The sequence below is a fragment of the Syngnathus acus genome, chromosome 21 (genome assembly GCF_901709675.1).
Source record: "Syngnathus acus chromosome 21, fSynAcu1.2, whole genome shotgun sequence".
Lineage (NCBI taxonomy): Eukaryota > Metazoa > Chordata > Actinopteri > Syngnathiformes > Syngnathidae > Syngnathus > Syngnathus acus.
This window is the reverse complement of record NC_051105.1, coordinates 8,070,353-8,095,588: the sequence shown is the minus strand read 5'-3', so window position 1 is coordinate 8,095,588 and position 25,236 is coordinate 8,070,353. Positions and strand designations below refer to the sequence as shown.

Below are 25,236 nucleotides of genomic sequence, written 5' to 3'. Positions count from 1 at the left end.
GCAGCGCAAAAAGGTCAGCTCAAGCCAATGCCGTCATCGCTGTGATTTGATTGGCCGCACTTGATATAAATCGAAACAAGTCAAAGTGATGACAACCTCAATTGAGTTCAATTTTATTTGCTGACCGTTGAAAAAAATTAATGAGTTGTTAGCATGTTGGCGTACCTGACTGGCAAAGAAATGCCCACTGATCTTCACAAACACTTGATCGTTCTCATCTGGAGTTTGGTCCCGCGGTACGATGACCTCAGCGCTTGTAAGATTTTGAAGCTCATTCACCTGAAATCAACAGCACAGTAAGAAATGGAGATGGATGGATGGATGGATGGATGGATGGATGGATGGATGGATGGATGGATGGATGGATGGATGGATGGATGGATGGATGGGTGGATGAACAAGCGCCACTCAACTCACCGTCTTGCCACCTTTCCCGATGACCCTTCCGGCTGCAGTAGAAGGAACCTTGATGTGCGTCTCCAGTTTGACTTCCTCCTTCCCCGAGAAGAAGTTCTCCTCTTTCAGCTTGCCAAATATCCGACCCTGGGCCTGGACATAAGAGGAGAGCGTGAGGTACATTCAACAATACCAGCTTGAAAAACAGGCATGAACTCAAATGATTACTAATGATTGATTACATTCATTCTTTCAGGAAAATAATTTACTCATTTCTCAAGTGATACTTCTTGCAGCCATATTTATAATTAGGTTACCTTAAATTGAGCCTCTGGCGTGCCGGTAATGATCACCATTCTCTCTGTGACATCGGGACTCTCAGCTGGGGCGATCTGAAGGCAAATCAGAGAGGAGAAATTGGAGCGTACATTTCATTCCAATTTTTTTTGAAGGTGAAACTGTGAGGTCTCCGCACCTTGATGGAGGCTCCAGCAAAGTGGGCGAGCTGCTTAATATGCTGGCCCTTCTTGCCAATGAGAGCTCCCACTGCCTGAGTTGGAATAAAGAGGTAGACAACCTCCTGTTCTGGAGCCTGTGGGTGGAAACAAAGATGCTTTTAAGCACACACACAAGGAGTGAAAATGCTTTTTTTTTGTATTTTAGTTCTCCGGGAAGCAGACAAGAAAAGATGACAGAGCGTGAACTCGATACCACATGAGCCAAGTCTGGAGGCAAGACAGCCAAAAAAATTCCTGTCAAAGTTTCCACTAGAAGACACAAATGATGTAAAAGTAGCTTTCAAGAAGTCTCTACAGACAAATTTGAGTTTCACAACTTTTTATCATAAAAATCGAAATGTTTTTTCATGGTGTAAATTTGATGTTTTCAATTCTGATAACTGAATCATTTTTTGTAATGAATTGCAGATGTGCCTTGAGATGCACGTTTGATTCCAACAATTATGCTTGTGTTTTTTTTACAAAACTAATAACATTTACTTTCCACATAACCAGCAAATATGGAAAATGAAAGCATGACACATGTCTGTCCTTAATGTAAACAACCCATCTGTTGGTTTTCAAAATCCAATCACAAAAGTTTGCCAGCACATCCATGTTTTAAGATAAGCCGAGGTGTCCGTCAAGTGTAACGCTCTTGTATGTTTTGACCCGACGCCTGCAAACAAAATTCGGCTAAGAGTTGAGCTTTTTGCCGTCTGGCCTCGTGTATTTGTGTACTTGTGGTTTATTGAGTGGATTTAATGAGCCCTAGCTCAACTCTGGGCTGGAACTCTCAATCCAGACATATTTGTGGTGTTCTGGTGGCGGTGGTGATACTGAGATGCTGATGAGGGATTCTCGATGCTATTTTTTTCCCCTTGAATCCAATTCAGGGATTTAAGAAACTTTTCTCCTTCCAATAGCACTCAAAAGGTGACATTTTGCCACACAGCAAAAGAAGACATGATCTCTTGTGTTCAATTCAATACTAAATAATTCTACTCATGGGCCACAACATTAGGTACGCCTGCACGTCCCAGTAATATCCGAACAACTGCAAATAAAATTGAGTTCTGTTCCCAATAGATTCCGCCTTTTATAGTTTATTTTCAACGTTCATTAGGAATATTATAGATAGAGTATGTTTATTTGTGAGGAAAATATATAAATATTTCATATTATGAAATTAATAAAGACATTGTCATTCCTCGCACTTATCCCTCATACGCTCAACAAATTGGAAAAATAAGCCCCAGGCCGCTCGCTATATAAGGAAATTCAGTCTTGAGAAAACATCTCAGCCTGATGCAGTACACTTCATCACCGCAAACTAGCCAATGTTGTGGCCGGGTGTCACCATGGCAACGGTCAGTGTGGTGCAGCTTTTTGAAGGACATACTGAGTGCTGGTGGGGGATGGCACTTGCTGGAGGAACCCCGTACAGGCCACTGAGATGTGAAGAGTGACTCTGCAAGTGAAGTGACAAGCAAGCGGATCAGGGTGGTGCACGTACGCACACATTCCCAGACACACTCACACAGGCTCCCAACCCGGCGGGGGAAATTTTTCGAGGCATGAAGTCGTAGTGAATCACACGCTCTGTGAAGCCCGCCGATACATTCTGGCCCATTCCGTCTCACGCTGCTCGAATCAGGATGCCGGCAATGAGTGCAGACTTTGTTTCACACGCGCACTGACTCATCTCTGGAGAGTATTGCGGTGGTGTGTGTGTGTGTGTGTGCGGGGGGATTCAAACTGTGTACCACAACACCGTCCTCTAATCACAGTGGAGCAAAGGCTGCCAGAGATGCCAACAAAATATTTCTTTCGGGGAACAAGCGGCGCCAATCAAAAGCTAGAATCGAAGTTATTCTAAGGCCTGCCGTACCACGTAAGATCACCACATTTAGTCGCTTTTGACTAAAAGTCGTGTATGACGACGGCCGTCCAACCCTGTTAGCGCTTCGTAGGCATTTCTGACTGATTTTCCTAACGGTCTGTCCTTCCGGTACGCTTCCCAATTTTATTCGCAGCAGATATGGGGAGGATAGGTATCTAAGTTATTTGTTAGGTCATGCTCTTGTTTGGTCCACCAGTTTCTCAGCAAGAGAGCGAGAGAGACAGACAGACAAGGCAGAGGGAGACTTACTAAGAATGGGTTGTATCCTGCCTGTGCCACAGAGTTGGCTGAGCCGCGAGGTCCAGCAGCTGGGGGCAGCACCGGCATACCAGAGGAGAAGATGCCCAGAGCGTTGAGGTTCAAGCCCGGGATAAGGTTGGCCTGTTGCTGGAACGAGACAGAAGACAAATCATGATGAGGGTATTCAATAAGCGTGAACTCTGGTACTTGGAACTTTTGGAGGACCGCTGTAGGTTTGAACCAAGAATACTGCCTAAATTTATTTAGTCCAGTCCTGGGGTATTTTAGTTTTAGTACTTTGAAACCCCTTACTTCCAGGAATTCTGAGAAAAATAAGCTAGCTATTGCTACAGGCATAATAATAATATATGAGCCCTTAAAACATTCAAAGCAGCATTACGGAATACAGCCACAAAGTCAATACCAACAGCTCAGAATTTGATTCAGTTGAACATTTCAAGGAAAATTTGATGAAAGATTAATTGAGGAAGTGAAGAAAAAACGAATGAAAACATTTAGGTACAGAAGGTATTAATGGTAAAATGGTAATGACAACAAATTAACTTGAGAATAATTTTTAAGTCGTACTTTGTTAAGAGAAAGGTTAACAGCATGACATACTTTTGCGGGGTAAAAAGTGGCACGGCGGAACGTGCCTTATGTAATACCATCATAGTCCACTAGACAGTGCTCACATATTGGAGGAGACGCGCACATAGCTCACATATTTAGACTATCGACAAGTTACTGTTTGCTGTGGGGTTGCCTCTTTTGATTGGTGGACCATATTATTATTATTTTTTTTTCATATTTCGGCTTTCATTTGAAGCAAAATTTTAGAATGCCCGCACGGCGACAAATTGTCGATATTGTCTTCCTGAATGAAGTCAAGAGCAAAATTATCAATGTGTGTCCAAGTAGTAAACAAACACTGTTGTTGCCTCCTCGGACTGAATGATGATGTCATAGGGGGGGATCAGATGGATGCTGGGAATGAGCAGCGTTACGGGGACGATTCGCACGTGCACAGCGGGGAGAAGGAAGGCGTGAGTCAGAACCTCTAGGAAGAGTCAGACGACTGTGAAGCGATCGTGTGATGTTCTCTGTTTGCCAGCAGTGGCTAATGACTGAGCTTCTACCGCCTCTTATATAGCATGCAACCTGCACACACACACACAGTCACGCAGATGATGAGCTGGCACACACTCACATTTATAGCAGCGATGTCGTTCTCATACGCCTCCCTCAGTTTCTTCATGATTTCCGCCTCGGCTTTACAAAGCGCTTCCAAGATACCCTTCACCGTGATGGTCCTTTCTGGGTTGTAAATGGTTAAGTCTTGTAACCTACACACAAACACAGATGTGTCAAAGCATTGTGCAAACAAAGAATATAAGGCTGATTTTGCTTAATACAAAGTGGGCTGGGCTGGATTTTAATTGGATCCTCATGTATCTCCCTCAGCAGTTAATGACGTTTGGGCCTTTCAAAACGGGCATAAACATTTGTGCTGATAAACAACACATTTTTTTTATTAGTACATGTTCATTAAGTCTGAGACATCATGTGCAATTAGACCATACACTAAAATTATTCCTAATTTCATGCCCTTGATATTGACTTCAAGTGATTTCACTTTAATTCCAATAAATAAATAGTAAACCATTAAACCAGTTAACCAACATTACCCATTCTGGGCTTAAACGTGCCTAGAAAATATATCGGTGCATCTCAATATATTCAACTCAATGGCAGAAAAGTTTTATTTCAGTAGTTCAATTCCAAAAGTGAAACGCAAACATTGAACAAGTTATCAAGTGGGGTTTAAAAAAAAAAAAAAAATTTATCTGTAATTTACTACTCAACTAAGATAAATTAATTAATAGAGATGCACCTGTTTGTAGTGAATAAGTCTCTTTTTTTTTTTTTCATCATTATACTTTAAATATTTTTTCCAATGCACCTTCACATGCTATACTTGAATCCATGTTACTCAACTCTTCATGTCTGGGAACTGCCTTATACAAAGTTTGTCTTGGCAACACACGTTCAATTTATCATTTATGATACTCGCATGAAGAGTTGTTCGCAACATCTTGTAGAAAGGCGTGATCAAACGAGGAGAGGAACAGACGTGACTTACGAGGAGATGGTTATCTTGGTCCCTGTCTCCTCCTCGATCTTCTTCAGGTTGCGGCCCTCCTTCCCAATGAGGCGGCCCACCAGGCTGTTGTGGGCCAGCAGTTTCAGAGGAATCTCCTCCGGCCTTCGCACAAAGTACGTTAAATTCATACTTAATCACAAGCAGCTATTAATGAAGCAATGTTTTTATGATCCTTACAAGGGGGTTTCCTCTAAAACTTCAAGCTAGTTATTAATGAAGCAATGTTTTTATGATCCTTACAAGGGGGTTTCCTCTAAAACTTCAAGCTAGCTAAGACTGGCGCTTCTACAATTATAGCATAGAGGCGCTGTTAAAAGTCAAAGCCAATTAGATATGCTGTCCGTCTTTGTGCAACACTAAGCCGCCGTCACGTTTCAGCCTGTGTGAGGTGTGTTGTGTGTTTACTGTGTTAGTGGTCCACGGGGAGAACGCACGCTGAGATTAAAAGGTGTCGCTGGCGGGTTAAAGGATAAGATTATAGGTCACGGACGTTTATGGCTGGCTCATCCCTTCCTGGACGTAACGTGAACGTCAACTCACGTCTTGGTCTCGTTGGCCTCCTTCTGCATGATGTCCAGGATCATGCGGCAGGCCGAGGAGCAGCCCTCCGGCGATGAGTGGATGGTGATGGGTTTCTCGGCCGCGCCTGCGTTCTCCTTCCGATGGATGTCCACTCTGTCGTGGGAAAGCAATGACGTCATAACGACAATTATTCAGGAGGTGTTGCCTCGCCAAGTCGCTTACTTGGACTGCGTCTGCTTGGTGACGTTCTTGATGGTGAGTCCCTCCTTGCCGATGATGGCGCCTACAAACTGAGTAGGCACGAGCATGCGCAAAGGAAAATCCTGCTGTTGTCGGGTCCGCGGTGCGCCAAAGCCTCCCGAAGGTCCGGGCTGAGGGGTGTCCTGGTCTCGTGACAACCGGCCGCCGCGTCGACCTCGGGCGGCCTGTGCTGGCGGAGCGGCGTCCAAATCCATGATGTACGACACCCTCAAGGAGAAGTCGTCGCACTGCTGGTCTGTCAACTTCTCAATGGCTCTGGAGGGTTGACGACCAACAGTAAATATATAGCGGCAGGAAAATAAATTTCAATTGAGTCAGTCTAGATTTAAGCAATCACGCCCAAGTAGGCATCTCTGTTTGTTTTACTCACTCTTTAGCTTCCTCCTTGGTTGCGTACGTAACATTCACCACGGCTGTTTCTGTGTCAGTGTTGACTGTCAGAGAAGAAGCATACATCACATGTCAGAAGATGTCATCATCATTATGTAGCGATAACTATTTCCTGTAGCACTGCTCAACTTCCTAAGTGACGAATGTGTCAATTTAAGACTGCGTAGCGCTGGTACTCGCATAAACAAACAAGCAACACCAGGAGAAACTAAGTGGAAAACGGAAATAGCAGTGCACCAATGTGATGAAATCAGACACAGAAGAAGAGTGGCGTACCTTGTTCCACATTTTCTACAGTACCATATCGAGCCAGCAGACCGTCGAAATCCTAACGGAGACATGATAGCGTTAAATTAAATAGAGATGTGGGGGAATAAAAAAATTGAAAAAAAGTACTACATGGACATTCTGGAAACTGCACTGAATCAGTCTGCATGTGTTATCATACTATTTATGTCATTAACTAATTGGTGAATTGCTTTATTGTACATCCATCCATTTTCTGAACCGCTTAGTCCCCACGGGGGGTCGCGGGAGTGCTGGAGCCTATCCCAGCCGTCATCGGGCAGTAGGCGGGGGACACCCTGAACCGGTTGCCAGCCAATCGCAGGGCACACAGAGACAAACAACCATTTGCACTCGCACTCAATCCTAGGGACAATTTGGAGTGCTCAATCGGCCTACCAAGCATGTTTTTGGGATGTGGGAGGAAACCGGAGTGCCCGGAGAAAACCCACGCGGGCCCGGGGAGAACATGCAAACTCCACACAGGGAGGGCCGGAGGTGGAATCGAACCCGCACCCTCCTAACTGTGAGGCGGACGTGCTACCCAGTGCGCCACCGAGCCGCCCTTTATTGTACATTACATATAAAATTATCAATAAAACAAACAATTTGACACATATTTTTACTTGTTTTTTTAATTTATTGATACGTTGTAAATTATTTTATTTTATTATTAATAAATTATTTTATTAAATTTGTTTTGTAGAAAAAAATGGGGTCGAGGGAAATGAACCAAGGAAGTCGGGTCAAGTTTGAAAACCAAAAGGGTGTAATGGACGTGCACACACAACTCACCTCCCACTGGAAATGAGGAGGAATGTTCCGGATCTGAATCTTCCTACTCCTGCGGAGATGGGAGAGACAGTGAAAATTACAAACCGAGACAGGCACACGGGAATATTTTTATATCCATTGTTGCATTTCATATCAACTACATGCATTTCCCACCCAATTCTATTAATAGAACTATTTGATAGTTTTACACTCCAGTTTTCTTCCAAGCGATAATTATTTCCTTAAGATGAGAGACGTGGTTAGCGGGGGCTGCGTAACACCTCCCAGGTTGTTCTTTTTGCAGGCAAGGTTAAATCTTTACACGCATAGTGTGTCTAAGTTGCCATGGTTACAGCTAGCTCACATCACCATTTAGCAGCCTCATTGCCGGGCTTAGCGATCATCTCGGTCAAGTGAGACAAGTCATGGAACTGCTCCCGTGTTTTGTTTTATTTCACTATTTTTTTTCATTTACACATTTAAATTAAAATTCTACAAATCAGAACCTGACATTTGAACCTGCGACAAGATGCGCTAACCATTAGCCCACCATTCTGCCTCTAAGTGTGTTATGAAATAAGAAAACTCAAGATTGTTTCACAGTATTAGTACGTACTCTTTTGAACAGCTTTTGGTATTAAATTTCCACATCATGCTGTTTTATCACCACAATTTTCTCTTAATAGCTCAAACACAAAACCGCCCCGTGACCACAAAGTGTGAGAAACAACACAAGCAGCGGCGCAGTCAACACAAGTGCTGCGATTTCCAAAAGAAGCAGACATTTATGTGGAGGAAAAAAAAAAAAAAAACAGCACACACTCGCGCAAAACCCCCAAAGTCCTTAAGAGCACTTTGGAGGACAATTAGCAGACATTCCATGAGCTGAAGTGATGGAGAGAGCTGGAGGAGAGGTGAGAGTGGGAGAAATTAGCGTCTGCGGTGGGCTGGCCAAGCTTTCTGGAAAGACGCACATGCGGGCAGCAGGACATGAATGAATGACTCGTTCTGACTGTGCTCCTCCAGGGAACAAGAAAAAAAGAGAAGAGAGAGCAGAGGAGGAGGAGGAGAGAGGCTGAGATTCACACAGGACATTCCACTCTTCACCTCATTCATCCAATACGACAAACAAATGAGTTGACTGTTTGGCATGTGCGTGACTATTAAACGAGGCTTGAAATTGATTTTGCTTTGGAGTGAGTGGATGACTTACACAGTGCGAGGCAAAATAGGTTGTATCAGTGTGTCGTAAGCAACTTCTAGCTAAGCAAAATGTCACAGTATGGAAAGAACAGCTCAGAAATGTCTGCTTGGATGCGGCGAGGACTTGAAGTGAGGTCTTCCCTATTGATTGTGCTAATGGACACCACTGATCCGCGCCCGTTCGCGTGCTGCACTTGATGCCGCTAGTCCGTGTTCTCGGGATCAAATGTCAGTCGAGCTGAAGTCCAGAAGGAGGCTGCCAAAGAGGGGGCTGTTGCCAAGTCCAAATGAGGACCATTATACTAGCTAGGAGTACATCAAAAACAGAAATCAACAAATATTATATCACCAGGATCTGCCCTTTTGATTTCACTTTACAAAAAGTCCAATAACTTAGCCAGGATTAATGAAAACTACGGAATCCACAAATCTCGCACTGTTAAGCAAAAAAAAAACAAAAAAAACAAGGAACTTCACTGAACTCACGTACGTACGTACATGGTAGATCCATTAAGGACTCTAAATTAAGTGTGCTTCTGGTTGTTTGTCTATTTTTGCCCCGCGATGGGCTGGCGATTCGTCCAGAGTGTAAAGTCAGCTGGGCTCGGCTCCAGCTCACTCACACGGATGAGCGCTGTCGAAAATGAACAGCTGGATAGTTTACCTGCTCACCAGCCGGCTGGATAGAATTGTGGTGGGATCTTTTAATTGAATATGATTGCTATAAAAAGGGCCTTGTTGGAGTTTTGTTTATATACCGCAGAGCCTGGAAATTCAAATGCGGTGTGTGGTGCGTGTGAAAAGGGATGTCTCTTTTTTTCCACATATTGTTACTGTAATGATTCCGCACACCAGAGTCATCCTTCGCTGCCTTTCTTCTTTGGTGCACCTCACCACACAATGCCCCGTCGCTCGCAAATATGCAGCTTCCAGGATCTTTTTGGAAAAAGTGACACTTGCCCATTTTAAGCATGCCTGTGGCTACACGCTATGCAGAACATCCCCTGCCCGTCTGTCTGTCTGTCTGTCTGTCTGTCTGTAGAGTTGGGTGAGACCCCCATGCCAATGTGGACTGTTTTGTTTACACACGTGCACACAAGGTGAACCCAGAGCCCTTCCTCGGCTCCTCCTTTCCAAGTGCGCCAAATGAGAGGAGGATTCACACAGAATGGTCACTTAATGTTTGTTAGCTGCCTGCCAATAAGGAGGGGGGGCGGTAGAAATCCTCTCAATTTGGCCTTTGGATAGCCAAGAGTGGCCACGCTCATTTGAAAAGCTAATATTTACCGCTCCCACCTGTAACAGCTAAATGGCGGCGTCTGCGTACACAGCACACAGGGCGGTCCCGCGGATTTGGACGGGCAGGAAAGAGGCTGCTCACTCGTCAACGCATTCTGAAGACGATTGAGATCATTGACAGAAAAGCTCAAGTTAAATCACTTAAGCACTTCCAGGAGTTCTTAATCTGTATGACTCACTCTTACTGTATGGCCATAAAAATGATAAATAAACTAAATGAAGTCACTTCACGTTGATATTTTTGTAAAGTGAATGAATTATAACAATTATAACAATATTTGAGTTATTCCGTGCAACTCAAATTCTTTGAAGATTTGAGTTGTTTAGTCTCACAACTAAAAGTGCTAAGCTTTATTTCTAATTTACAACACATTGAAGTTGACACATTAAGGGTTATTACGATTGTTTCGCTCACAAAACAACTGATGTACATTTACAACAACAGATGGATTTTTGCTATTATTTTATTAACCACTTAAACTAGATGACTGTATTTTATGAGCTGGTGAAGTTTTACAGTGTTTTATTGCTGCTATGCCTGTTCAATACAAATTTGCATTTGTAGTATTTTACACGTGATACTTTCTGCATTTTTGAAAAATATTTTGCGAAAAGCACATTACTAATAGCCTTGGTAAAATTATGAAGTTATTCTTCTGGTACACAAAAGGTTATGATTTTGTAATGCATTTGATGAATTGAGGTAAAACCACCAGTGGAGAGACTGCGAGAGACAGAGAGAACGCAACGCAAATGTCACATTGTAATTTGACATTTAGATATAATAATGAACCAAATTTTCTCAGCTGTATCTTCCTACATGTTGCTAAATTTATAAAAATGATTATTTCACATACAAAAAAAAAATTGTTATTGAAGGCCAAAATTGTAACATCTAAAGCAAAGAATTTGGGGCTTGAGGACAAAATGGTCCCTTTTTTCCACAGCAAAGGATAAAAACATTGGTGAAATAATTGTGTGTAATGAGGCCCTCTGAAAGCGTTGTTTACCTCCTAGTTGTGAGCACAAGCTCGTGCTGTCGGTGACGGCTCGCAGGCCCAGCGGGAGGCTCACTTTGGATGAATAAAGAGACATCCCAAATAGCCTTTCAGTCCACTGGGCCTGTCGGCAGCATGTCTCGCTCTCACCAGGAAAAAAAATAAATAAAACCCCACACAGCCTTTAACTCACTCCCAAGTTTTTTTGATGCAAAGAAAATCCGCTATTTATTTATTCATTTATTTATTTATTTGTTTGTTTGTTTGTTTGTTTGTTTGTTTGCTTTCTTTTAGGCCAGTGCAACTGTTCAAATGTAAATTAGCCATTTTGAGAAAAATCAAAAACCTCAGATTGCAGAAATGCTTTGGTGACTGATTGGCATTTCAGCCTAATTGCCAGTTGTGTTGTATTCGTGTACATTTGACCCAAAAAAATCCTTCTCTAAACTAAGCGGAAGAATAATCGGTGAATAAAAAAGAAAATTTTAATGTTTTATTTGTGTTCACTTAGAATTGCTATTTAATCTGATTCTTCTATCTACATAAAGACAGGCCTTTTGGAGGCCCTCACCATGCCTTGACTGCTGACTAATTATTGTAACCTAGTGAGGTGTCCCACCCCTCAGAACTTTCTATGTTTCTAGTCATTATATCCTACTTATATATATATTCGTAAACGCACAGTATATGCGTTCATTCTCATTGAAACAAACGGCTCGATTTGGAACATGAACACCGCCCTATTCAAAAAATTTAAACATCTGGTTGTCACACACATAAATCAGAACTCTGTCCCTTTGTATTCATACACACAATTAAACCATTATTATCATGGTGTCTACTCACAAACAATGTCATCTTCAATCTGTCATTTCAAATTACCACCTAATGTAAACAGACATAATACTGTATGACAATTCCCTTTATAGATGCATCCTTGAATTCCTCAGCACACATAAAAGGCTTGCACCTTCTCTACACGCAAAGACCACAGCAGTAACGAAGCGCTCGCTCCTCCGTGCTGCCGAGCATCTCATCTCAGCAGGAAGCGCCTGAGCGCCTGCGTTTCCCTTATCAACTCTTTGCGGGCGAGAGCTCATCGGGGTGCAACTGTGAGCTTGCCGCCTTCTTTTCTCGGCTAAAGGGAGGAAGAAGCAGTGCGAGTCGGCGGATGCACGTCACTCCAATAGAGGCGCACGGCCTCGTCTCAAGAGAGGGTTTGAAATCATTCATTCTTGAACAAATCTGTATATTTAATCTATTTATAATCTCTTATATTTGGCCATTCACATACTCGCCCACTTCAATTCACGTTTAATGAAAATATATTTTACCTTATTAGTGTATTAATTTACAATAGCTTACCATTTCCTTCAATGGTATTCATGTAACATTTGATCCAAAATCTAAATTCAAGCTGAATGTCCTTACAAGATCACTGATTAGTATTTGCTTGCTCTTATTTTGAAATCTATTGAGAGCACTTTCGGTGCACAACTGATGCTTCTTATGACTGCAAAGATAATTGGAGGAGCTTTTCCCATTATGCTTTATTGCCATTACAAGTAAAACTTGTGACTGTAATGTCTCCTCATTGTGTGTGGTTTTATTACAGAGGGTGTAATACAGCTACAGCGTTGTTGTTGTCTCTGAAGATCATTGTGCAATCACTTCTTAAAATATCATGTGACCATCTGTCTGTCCTTTCAGAGAGAGAGACAACATCAAGATCTATTTGTTTAGTGCACACAAATTGTAAAAGTACACAGACACACACCATAACTATCAGTCTGCCGAGTCTCACACACACACACACATGCACACGCGCGCACACACACACTGTATGAAAGTCTGTCCCACCGATGATGCTCCTCGCTGTACAAGCTCGCACAAAAAAATGTCAAAACAAGTGAAAGCCGCTGCAATCACTCATGTCAAGTTGACACTGTCACTATCAGTGTTTTGATTGCAGAAACCCAAATAAAACAAAATCAGTTACGTACAAAGCTACTTGGCCATACTGCCGTGGATAAGACTTTCACTTCTCTGATGTCATCACTATAAATGTGGTCTCGGAGCGCACAGAAAACATTAGAAAAGCTCCGCTTACTATTGAAATAAAAACAGCACATTCCACCACAGCCGCTATACGCCATCGTGATTCAGCCCCTGTCGACTTCTTGCAGCATGCCTCAAACACGTGTGAATGTATTGTGTATTGGGGACATTCTTCACGGAACTCTCCGGTAGCTTGGTAGCATTCCAAATGAGCCTCGTTTGTCAACTAGAGGGCTTAATAATTTAGACTGTTGCTCAGGTTCTGGATTGAAAATTTTGCGTGGCTCCTTTTGACAGCACTTGTTTGACATCATATATATGTCATGTCGATACAACATCTGTCTCCTCCCCCGTCTTCCTGCAGTCACTAAAGCGAGAAGCTTGTGGCAGAGCCACAGCACGCCTACTTCTTCAGTTTGTTCTATAAATTTGGCCATCGTTATGACTCCGGGGGTGGTTTTGTTTTGTCGGTGAGAGTGACCTGCCGCGTGGAAAGAAACGTGGGATATGTGCATTTTTGAAGCCAAATTATGGCACGCAAGCAGGTACTACTCACATGCAAACGAAGAGAAAATCGACATGGGAACAATAACAAACGGCTAAAAAAAAGTGCTTTGCTTTTTTTCCTCAGCATGCGTGTTTGATCAATTGAGAATGCCTGTGGTCTCTCGCAGGGCAACACAAAACATTTGCATTTTCTTTTCAGCCAAAATGAGTGACAGTCAGCAGGTTTGCACACGGTACGATCGAGGCAACGCGGTGCGCTTACCCCCACATGCATGCAAAGTGTTCCCCCGCTCGACAGGTAGACGCGGGCCGGCGCCACCCGCTTGCCCCTCACGGCCGCTCGCTGCTTTATGTGCGTGCAGCTTGTTCATCAGGTCTCATCCTTTAATCTGCCCACCATAAGCTATTGCAAGTGGAGGTGGAGGGCCGAGGGCTGAGCCTGTCCAAGTGCCTGCTTGACTATCGGCGCAGGTCCCGGCGGGGTTAACCTGGATCAATACTGCACACACGCATACTCGACATGACGTAAAACCTCAAACGTCCTCTTCTCTTTGGCAGTGTACCATGTGTGTGTGTGTGTGTGTAGTGATACGTGCAAAAGCCTAGCAGCATTCACACTCACATTGACATTATGTGCAGTCTTCTTTTAGTCTTTTTCTCTTTATACTTTAATATGCGCGACTACACTAAACATTAATAATTAAAATATTGCCTGTACAATGAGTTTTATAATGGCGACAGTGCGGCCTGTCTCATTCTGACGACAAACAGTCAACTAGTAATTAAAGAACATTATCAAATCGTGATTTATTTATTTAAAAAATATGTCTTAGGGTTTTTAATCGCATGATTGCTGCAACATAACATTGTTTTGCAAATGATAGATGACGATAAAGGCCGGCACGCTTTTTAATTCAGGACCACCTTGACGTTGATTGATGGTTGTGAATGGGCAAAAAGGTACCAGCTCGTAGCATTTAGGGATCAATACACAGCGCGTTGTTTGTTCGGCGTGGAGTGTACCGACATCAGTTGGCGTCACGTGTAGGGGGGGAGTGTTAGCATGCGTTACATATGAAAATACTCGCGGGAATATGAACTGGATTGACGAGTGTCTGGCCAACAAGTACAATGCGGAAACCTGAAACACCCAACATTGAGAATGCAGCTACAACCAAAAATAATTGCCTTGACTGGCAGGTTGTTGCCAGACTTTCCCCAAGTCAGCTAGAAGAGGATCCAACCCCTGGCTGTGATGCTGAACAGTCAGTGGCTCTTGGCTTTTTACACCAAGTAGCACCTAAAAATAAACTCAGCTATTTACAAGTACCACCATATTGTCCAGTATTACAACAAGGGCTGAGGGCTATAGATATAAGCTTGAACTGATGTTAAAAATAGTAGCATAGCGGGCCTAAGAGTTCTTAAAACAAAAGAGATAAATGTACCACTAGAGGGAGCATCCTTTTAGAGTCACCGGCATAACGAATACAGAAAATACAATACAACTGCGGTTATGGTGTATAAAACGTCCGGCAGCCTGTTAGGATTAAAAATCGAAACAATATCAGAGATTCATTCATGACATGGTCAAATATATTATGTGCAACCTTCAGTGTCTTAAAAAACATAATACAACTCAAAAACAAAAAAACCTTGGGCCGTGTTGTGTCACGTGACTCAAAAGTGGCTCAAGTGGCATTATCTCTGGCAGACTTTAATCCGTTGGCTAAAATGGCTCCAAATCCGTCGCTTATAAATGAGGCGGGGGTTTAAGTAGGAAGCAAACTAGAAATTGCTTAGGAGTGCGACAGGTGTGAATCACGATAAACTGGTTTTTTTTAACCGAGCAGGTGAGTGTAATGTTTTTGCCATATGTCGCAGGTACTGTGCAGTCAAAGTGCTGCTTTGTAAACAAACAAACAAAAAAGCGTTTCAGCACATTTACATGCACCTGCGCACTTGCGTCAGAAATAAATACATTTGCATCACAGTAACACAACTAATTAATTTCTAGCCTTGCCTGGGATTTAAAAACTCCAACTCACAACAACAAATAAATCTGCAAACATTTACAGACTGTTTTGCTTTCATAATCATTCTCAGATGAATTTAACTCTGTTGAAATAAATGATTTTCATAGTCTAATAACTAATGACTGAAAATTGTACACAAAAGTAAGAGAACTTTTAAATTTAGATCTTTTTTTTTTTAATCCGGGTGATGAACTTTCTAGCAGTGAAAAGGTATTCTCTGTGCGGGAATATGCTCAAAACTCTTTTTAAAAAAAAAAACAACACATCAACGGGAAATCCAATTTGCATTAAAAACATAAAAAAGGACAGAAACATTTTGCTTGTAACATTCTGTGTATCAGGTATTCCCCATGACGTAATTAGTGACTTTCTAGGTTGAGACTCGAGAGGTGGAGGGCAAAAAGATAGGTTAGGAAATCCCTCACTTGAGTCACACATCGGCAGCTATTAAACAACACGCAAACGTGTGAGTTTCCCTTCTATCTTTCATCCGATATGCTGCAGCATCAAAACAACCGCTTCCAGTCACTTCTAACACACTTCTTGCCCAAAAGAGAAAACAAATCACCAGCAATTATCCGACTGAGATGAACTACTGACTCCCGCTCAGGGAATGGCGTCAGAGACACGAGGACGTTCTATAGAGGACACACACATACACACACTGTGTAATGCTGTTGAGGAATGCCAAAAAGGAGGAAGCTGCTAAGAATAAAACGCCTGTCTCCGTTACACGATGCGATAGGGGAGGCTCACATTCAGCTTACAGTACATAGCATACAGTCGTACACTATTTACACCCACTCATGCACAGCTGGCCTCATTCAGCGCTGCCACACTGTGCCAGGAAGCGGCGACATTGTTGGAAGGCAGCTGGAGGGGGGGTCAGCGGTGTGCACGGCATTATCTACCTCATTCCTGAGAGCTTTGATGGAGAAACAATTATGAGCACAACTTCTTGTAAGACATCCAAAGTGGCAGGTAGACTTTTTTTTTTTTAATATTAATACATCTGCTTTAATGCTTTCTCCTACAAACTACGACAACTGACGGCGGGCCCTATGTTGTTTAGATCTGTAGAAAGTCAACTCACGCGACCAGTTACAATGTCAACAAAACACTGGTTCCGGTTCATACTGGAAGTCAGGCCCATATTTCACGTAAGGGCTCAATTGAGCGTAGCAATAACGTGGATCCGCTGACACAAAACGTGCACATGTGAGGAAGAAGAGAGGGAGGGGGAGGAGGCAAATGCTGCAGTGGAAAGTAGGGTGTGACGTTCCCTTGAGAAGGCAGGGAGGTGAACGGTAGCACCGCCATCAATGAAAATACCAGTTCAAATTGTGCGACAGCAAGGACGTATGCATGACTGCTTCACCATCAAATATTTACTGACCCGCTGGACGTGCATGTTTTTTTTGGTGCAAGCGCTTCACCTACATTTCAGGGCAGTGTCTCGGGAAATATAGGCAACGCACGGCATACACATGAATCAAGTGACCCGTTACCTAGCAACGTCCACTGCGCTGTGACACCATTGTAGGGTTTATAAAAAAAAAAAAAAAAAAACAGGAGCGTGATAGTGATCCATCTCATGGGAATCTCTCAGCACAGGTGATTTAGAGAAATAAAAAAATAATCCTCAGGGATATCTCAGTAGAGTGCCACAACACGACAGGTTTCTACAAATGTTTGCGTTCACTCTATGCTCGCGACCTTGAGCGTCAAAGTCACCTGTACTTTGGTATTTGGTGTCGTTCTAAACTCAGAAAAGCTTGTTTGCTCACTCGGTTAGAAGCCTGGACCAAAGACAAATAAATACACTTACAAACGCTAACAAAATTAAAGAAAGCATTGTTTGTTGTATCAAAACAATGTGAAATATTTTTTTAAATACTAAAATAAAATAAAACCACAACAAATTAGAAAAACCAAAACAAAATTAAGATTATGTCTACTTTCTGGCATCTGTCTGCATAATCTGACAATCAATCACATAGAGCAGATTCAAAGAACAGGCCCCATATATGAGGTCATTCTTGTCAAATATCAAATGGCACTCGAGCAGGAAGTAAAGGAAGCAACAGCGGCCAAGGCCGAGTCTTGAATAACCTGTTCACGTGGTGTTGGGATACATGGATGGATATTTGATATGTTTTAATGGCTAAACACGCAAAGGCAATTAAGAGCCGATTTCACCACGTCAGAAACAAACTCCGGAGGACAATTACACCTCTTAAGCCGTTTTTCTACAGTCATGTTTGAATTCCCGCAATTATTTATTTATTTCTTTTTTCAATACAAAGCCATTATACCAAAGGTCTTGCTTGGTAGCTATTTTGATCTGTCAGGTCTGGGGAAAAAAGAGGTTCCATCCGTTAACGTTTGATATGATGTATTCTAGTTAAGCAATAGGAAAAAAAAAAACTCTTCTAAAGCTAATGAGGGATCTATCCATCCATCTTATCAATCAATCTGCATCTAATTATTCATCCAACTCTCCGCAGGCATCCAAACTAGGGGGAGCAATGCTGCCCTCTATCAGTAGTTCTCCTCGTGTATGAGCAGACGGGGAAACGGACACGCACCCACACAAGTATTCCCGTCTCTGGCTCTGACACTGCCTCTTTCGGAAGTCCCTCTGTGTGTCCTCCTCTACTCGCTGGGATAGCGGAGAAGGCACAATGGCGGTCTTGTGGGGGGTTCGTTTCAGCTTCCAGCCAGGCAAAACTGCTGGTCCCGTTCCCGCAACGGGAGCGCATACATATGGAAAAGAATAAAACGATGGCTCCGAGCGGAGGTTATGGATAAGAAAGGTCACAAAAGGGCTCGGGCGGTGACACCCAATCGGACTCAGCACTTTTTTCCCTTTGCTGCCCTTGGAGAACTGAAACGAGCACTGGTATTTTTACTTGTTGGCATATGTAGTATTCGCTGTCAAATAAAATCAGCACTCTGACCGCTCTACAGCCAGCGCTCCCAACACAAGCTGGACCTGCATCTCAAACCAGTCAGCACTCTCTGCTCCGCTGAGAAATGACAAAGGTCTTAAGATGACATCCATCCATGCTTTTACTGCTTATTATGTTCTCGGTCATAGTGGAAGCTGGAATTTAGCTCCCGCTGACTAAGCGACGGCATACACTGATTTCATTTGAAAATGAGAAACGGTGCCATTTGGATGTTCACACTAGAAAATAAACTAAATAAGAGGAAGTCACCTTCTAAACTTTATGCACAATACATTTTGAGTCACACCTTTTTATCTAGCTCAAGGAGGCGGCCATTTTGCCACTTTCTGTTGAGTGAAATGGCATCACAGTTGCTCAAGGTTACGATCACGTCTAAACTGTTGTCTGAGTTTGACATTCGGGAGCCAAGCTGTGAACGGTAGTCATCTCAGCCCTGAGCAACTGTGATGTCATTTTCAGTCAAAAACAAGGAGGCAAAATGGCTGCCCACGGAGATGATTAAAATTGGGTGAACTTTGCTGCTTAATTCATATTCCACAGATTTTTTTTTCGTCCAGTTCAGTTGCGTTCGACTGCCTCACTGGGTTGTGTGGCCGGCCAAATCCAGCCTGGACACATGTGACTTTCAGCCATCTCATTTCACCTGTTCGGAAGCCATCAGTGCACGGTTACACTATGAGGTGTTGATACAGGACGATGGCAGGAGTATCACCACTCGCCGTAAGCCTCAGCTGCCCACCCACCCCGTGGAGACCACACCCTTGGGTGCCCTGAGCGAGCGCTGAAAATTTACAACCCACTGCATGACTTCAAATGGGATTCACCTGTTGTCCATACGCAGAGTGTGAACAGATCAGATGCACGCATGTGACGTACAAGCAAAGTTTTCTCTTCTATAAAAAAAAACAGGTGCATTTGTCTTTTCTCTTTCTTTTCCACATAAAATTTCCCATTACAACTCTATCATTCTCTTCTCTTTATGGTCAATGGCAGGCTCAAGAATGTAAATAGGAAGGAGTTGGGGGACGGGTGAAAAAGTGAATCCAAGAAACATGAAGCAAAATTACCCGCTTGAAAAAGGTTAATAATTGTCTGAGTAGCTTTACCGGGCTACGGCACACCAGCAAAAACGCAAGAGCACTTTAAGGCAACATCTTGAGCAAATAAGACTCTTTTGCAAAAACATGATGATATACAAACTACAAATATGCAACACTAAAGGTGTGCTCAATAAGCAATCGGGTTCATCTGTTTACATCTTAAACCCGAGCTGGTTCATTTGTCATTGAATGGGCTCAATTTCTGCTCATTTTCTCGCCGCAGTCGAAAGATGCCAAGTTCTCTAATGTCCCCAACCAAGAATCTAATCTGAATCTACTGTGGGTGAACTCCTCTCGCAAAATTGTCCAGTTTGCCAATCCCTGTGGCTGAAAGGCAACAGGTTGGAGTCAAATGAAAACATGCTGAGGGAGCCACGGTGTGTGGAAGCACCGGGCTGGTAAAAGAAGATTCCAGGAGTTCTAATAGTGATTCCTACCGGTCTCAGAGCTGCACAATTTGCAATCTTCTCACATCTCCCCCGAGTTATATGCTCGAACGCGCTACATCGAGTCCGCTAAACGCCAAAAGAAACACTACAGCGCTTTTGTGAACAAATGATCACTGAACAAATGAGGATGTTAGCGTGAGCTCACACATTGCGTTTAATTAATAAAGGCCAAATAGAAAAAGAAATTTAAAAAAAAAAAAAAATCTAGATCAGGTGATAAGAGACACTGAGTCAGGGGGAGATCAGCATGGCCGAGAGCTTTGTGATCAAGCGGGGACTTTGTATGGATTCGGAACGGATTGACTAATAGCTATCACCTTTCGCTATTTTGACTCACAGGCTGACCTGATGTGGTGCAATGCAGCTGTTTACATCTTTTAGAATTATCTGCAAAACAGCAAATTGGTCTTGTAATGGATTCAACTTCACTCAAATATGCAGAGGGACAAATAAACATGTAGAATATTCACAAACACGTTAAAAGAAACCGGATAATGTCACACTTGCGCAAATTCTTTCAGTCACTACATTTAATAGTCAAGCGACGCTGCATATGATTTCATTAAATAAATAAGATATGGACAACCCTCATGGAAACTCAGTTGATTGTACACAGAGGATAAGCTACAATCAACTAACACAGTTATAAAAAAGTAAAGATTTATCAACTTAATTTCCTGCTCAAATTTAATCGCTGTCGTCTAATTGAATTTTGACCATACGGCTTGGGAAGAAAAAATAAATAAAAAATAGTGCCTGCTAAATTGAATTACTCTCCCTCATGTTAAATGACAGGGTTAGAATAAAAAACATTTCAATGTGAAATGAAACAAACTTTGCAAACAATATACGGCATGTAAAAAAAAAAAAAAAAAAAGGAACAAAAAATTGAGTCCTGCAAATAAGAACAAATATATACTTTATGTTCCTTGTGCTGGATATCAATGATAATATCGGCGTAATTATAGTACCAAGAGTTAACAAAATTCCGTGTTTCTATTAATGAACATTATACTAATTGTATAATGACAAAAATGCAACAGGTATTACAGCCTAAAAGTTTACTTGCCAAAACTTTGTAGTCTTTGTCTTAATTTTTTCCAGCATTTTATATGCAACTAAAACAACAACCAAACACATTTGACGCAAATATATGAACCACAACTTAGTCACAACCACAACTAGTCCTTAATAGAAAAACAACTAGCAAACTGCTATTAAAGAGAAAAACATGTATTATATTGAACATATAAAGAAAGATCAAAATGTTAATCCAATTATTCAAATAAATAGAAATGGGCAACAATACACTAAATCAACAAATCCACACAAAACAATGCCTGAGAACAACGTACACACTCGTCATTACTCTTGTCAAATTTAATTATATAAACAAACATTTCAACTGAAAAAAAACCTACAAAACAACATAACAGGAAATGTGTACAGAATTATTTATTAAATTATACGAATGAATACTGTTTAAAATTTGTAATTATATTCTGAGTTTAGTAAGAAGATTGCACAATGGGGATGAATACAATAAAAGAATTAAATTAACATGCATTGTAATCTAATTATTACGGCCATTGTGACGTCTTATTTGGACGTTCCGTAATTATTTCTACGCTAGGGCACAGAAATCTTGAATAGTTGCATTCAACGCAAGTAAAAATAAAGAAGTCACGACGTAGAAAAGACGTAACCTGCCGCTCATGTGATTTCGCCTATGCATGTTGCACCGCCGCGGAATTGGCAAGAGCTGCCTAACACGCGGAATGGGGGGAGTGTATGTACATTCCCACATGTGTGGGCGAGGCGATCCACCCACACTCTCACACGCACACACGCTGTCTTTTTTTCCCCCTTCCAGCTAAGCACACATGTATGCACTTTTTTTTTTTTTTTTTTTGCCCCGCGTGATCCCGCCCCACGCAGGAAAAAAGGCCATCGTGGCAGCCATTATGAGGCTCGGCCATCATGGCCTACGTGCACGTTGACTGTGAAGGGGAGTGGCGCACCCATTGCGCGCCATGTTGGTGAGCTCCACGAATACGCCGTTGCACACCAAATGGTGTTTAAAATATCCAACTTTAAAACGTTTACGACGTTGGTTTAATTGCTCGGGGTACACGTAACCCTTCCCCCCCAAAACGCGTGGGTTGTGAACACAGGAGCGCGTGCACGGAAGAAGAGTGGGGGGTTGGGTTGGAGGGGCGCTGGAAGCGTATAGTGGTGGAGTCACGTGTTCCTCCACAAGGGGCTTGAATATTTACCTTTTTGTCACGCAATGTGGCTTCTCCATTTAGACGAGGGGGCGGTTGCGCAATCTATGGGACCCGCGGAAGCGTATAGATTGCGCAAAAAGGGAAAAAGTGCGCTGTTGCGGCGAGGGAGAGATGAAACGGCGTGGCGGTGCAAACACAAAAAAATAGAAAGACACAAAGCGTCATTGACGCAGGGAGTTGCCTTTCGTTTTCCACGTATACGCGTACGTTCATGTGAAGAAGCTGATTGGTATGCTGCTCGTTGTGCATTGCGGTGATACAGCACGATGGGGGTTGGTATGGCGGCTGGAGTGGGGGGGGGGGTCCTCAATGTAGTCATGATCCAATTCAGGTGCACTGACAATTAGGCCAGACTTATGTAATAAATGTATATTTGCTCATTTTGCCACAACAACAAACTCCACGTATTTCCACCAACACTGAAATGTGTGTGCGTGGAGCGAAACGTGCTTAACAACATTAAACAGCACAAACCTGTAGGTTGAAGAGAAGTAACACATTTTATTATATATTTAAGGGAATTCAGACCTCGATCTATAGTTTTCTGTCGGGATCTACAGTAAAAAAATGCAAACGCTTTCCCCCAAACCTATTGTTTTTAGTATTTCTTCTATTCGTCATTTTTAGAACAAAGCAAATCGTAAAATTTCAGTAAATATTGATTGAATGGAGCTAATTTTGGGGGGAGGCAGTAAAAATTAATTGAGACTGTGTAGATGATCTCGATGATCATTTGTCAGACATTTTCCAGAGGACCTTTTTAATTTCTCATTGAGAACCACTGAACAGTTTGTAGGAGTGTGTGTGCACGCGTCTGACACGAAAAAGGCCTTTCGAAGCTCCTTCCTTGGGAACAGTAGCGCAGAAGTGGACCACTTTAACTTTTCATTGGGAAGCTGTGTGTGTGTGTGTGTGTGTGTGTGTGTGTGTGTGTGTGTGTGTGTGTGTGTGTGTGTGTGTGTGTGTGTGTGTGTGTGTGTGTGTGTGTGTGTGTGTTTGTTTGTTACACACTGAAAAGGGCCTACCTAAGCTTCTTGGGAACAGAGTAGTCCACCTCTATCACCTTGCCGTACAATTCCACTTTCCCTATGGGAGCAGAAGGCAATGCAGCGTTAGAAAAACAATACAAAGAGGAGTAAAAGTTTGTGCAAAGCAACCGTGGGAATCTTTTCAAAGCACAAGAAAAGCACGTAACATTATGGGAACCGTGTGTGCGTGGGGAATAGGCAGCCATGCTTTGCACTCCCACATCGCGCCCCGCGAACCGAACCAGACTCAGCAGTGGGTTCGATTCTGAAGGTAAAGGTGCAAGAGGGTGTGGGAGGGTAAAGAAGAATCCATCTTTCGTGGAGGCGGTTCCGAGTGGCCTAGCGCAGCAGCCCCGGAATTATCGTTTCACCTCGCCTCCCCTCCATCACCCACCCACTGCCTCCCCTTCTCCAGCTACCTGTTTATGGGCTCTTTCCTCCGGACCCCCGCGACCCACCGCCAAGACACCTCGTAAAAACACGGCCAGACGTCCGAGGAACACGGACGTGACAAGTTTTCCGCGCGGGCGTCGCTCGGCTCTCTTCAAAAAAATCACGAGAAAAAATAAGTGAAAAATAATTACCCGAAGCATCAAGAGCACCCCGTGCGCACGCATTCCAGCGGGGGTGATCACAAAAAAATCGGCGCACTCTATAACGGAATCTTTACGCATATTATGCGTCTTGTGGCACTTGTGTTGTCTTTAAGGGACGACATTAAAGCGCCTGTTTCCCCCCAAAAAAGTGTCAGGCAATCGATCATCGATTCAGTCAGTCTGGACGCGCGCACCAAACACTCACCAAACGTGGGACATAACCACATCCACACAAAACACACGCACACTAATAATTTGTGCATGAGCTCCTGTGACTGACTCGGTGCGTTATTTTTAAAACGTGTCATCTCATCAAAGCATCACTTCTCACTCACCCGAGAGAATCTCGATAGCCTTTACGGCCGCGTTCTGGTCGGGGAAGTCCACAAAGGCATAGCCGGATTTAACGAGGACCTGCTCGGCCGCGGGCAGCTTCCTTTCCCCGAAGAGCTGCTGCAAGTCCTCCACAGTGACCGAAGGACTTAGATTCCCAACATATAGTTTGTTCATGATCTGACAGGAGCAAGGGTGGAGGGCGGTGGACAGAGAAATAAATCCCAAAGATCCTTAAGCGAGGCTGCAAAAAGAAAAAGAAAATAGAAAAAAGGAAAATTAAAAAAGGTGGTGAGGGAGGGGGGAAAAGGCAATAGATAGACCCCCCTTGGAAAAGACTAAGCTATAAGCAAAGCAAGCCCCCCCTTGCAGCAACTCTGGCCCTGGCCAAACTCTTTTTCACGGGGACTCTGGGAGTTACGACACTACTCTGGAGCCAACAAGCACCGCCTCTAAAATAAAAGCGCCCCTCTTTAAAAAAAAAAAAAAGAAAAGAAAACGATGCATGCTGCATAACGAGGGGTTCCCTGCTGGTTCAGACCCTCGAAAGTGGCATGTACGGTTTCCCGAATTCAGACTTGACTCATAAAATGCTTTACTTTTTATTATTGTCCCAGTAAAAAATATCACGAAATATTTGAATGCTAAATTTCCTTGCCGTGTTTCGTATCTCAACACACGTTTTAGAATTTGTTACTGCAAATGACATTGTAATATATTTTTAGTAAAAAATAGGCGTACATTACAAAATTAAAAGCAATTTTTCTAATTAATTCAAAACATTATATTGTATATCAAAGTGTACATGCATTATCATCCCCAATTCAGATAAAAAACATTAAAACAAACTGGATCCACAAATCTTTAATAAATATATTTAAATAAATATATTTTAAATAATTGGTTGCGAGTCACCATGTTAGTAGCATTATGCAAT

General features: G+C 42.7%; 1 protein-coding gene and 1 long non-coding RNA gene across 4 annotated transcripts in view; one reads left to right on the top strand and one right to left on the bottom strand.

The window, feature by feature from the left end:
- igf2bp2a (insulin-like growth factor 2 mRNA binding protein 2a) overlaps positions 1 to 24,716 on the bottom strand; it is a 29,759-nt gene extending 5,043 nt beyond the window's left edge. Inside the window, exons 1-15 of one of the 3 annotated variants that reach the window (XM_037280907.1) lie at positions 24,302 to 24,716; positions 23,368 to 23,428; positions 7,454 to 7,502; positions 6,650 to 6,701; positions 6,354 to 6,417; positions 5,945 to 6,238; positions 5,741 to 5,875; positions 5,180 to 5,302; positions 4,247 to 4,382; positions 3,046 to 3,183; positions 2,296 to 2,364; positions 872 to 988; positions 714 to 788; positions 418 to 549; positions 166 to 279 (exon numbers count right to left, since the gene is read on the bottom strand). In XM_037280907.1, coding sequence (XP_037136802.1) covers positions 166 to 279; positions 418 to 549; positions 714 to 788; positions 872 to 988; positions 2,296 to 2,364; positions 3,046 to 3,183; positions 4,247 to 4,382; positions 5,180 to 5,302; positions 5,741 to 5,875; positions 5,945 to 6,238; positions 6,354 to 6,417; positions 6,650 to 6,701; positions 7,454 to 7,502; positions 23,368 to 23,428; positions 24,302 to 24,476 — 1,734 coding nt within the window. In that variant the 5' untranslated portion in view covers positions 24,477 to 24,716. Of the gene's footprint in view, positions 1 to 165; positions 280 to 417; positions 550 to 713; positions 789 to 871; positions 989 to 2,295; positions 2,365 to 3,045; positions 3,184 to 4,246; positions 4,383 to 5,179; positions 5,303 to 5,740; positions 5,876 to 5,944; positions 6,239 to 6,353; positions 6,418 to 6,649; positions 6,702 to 7,453; positions 7,503 to 13,759; positions 15,514 to 23,367; positions 23,429 to 24,301 lie in introns of those variants that run through there. The other 2 variants (XM_037280908.1, XM_037280909.1) reach the window with 2 other exon arrangements.
- Positions 459 to 1,951, top strand: LOC119139866. The gene is made up of 2 exons (XR_005101469.1): positions 459 to 573; positions 653 to 1,951. It is a non-coding gene; the product is annotated as an uncharacterized LOC119139866 (long non-coding RNA).
- Positions 24,717 to 25,236: the final 520 nt, after the last annotated feature.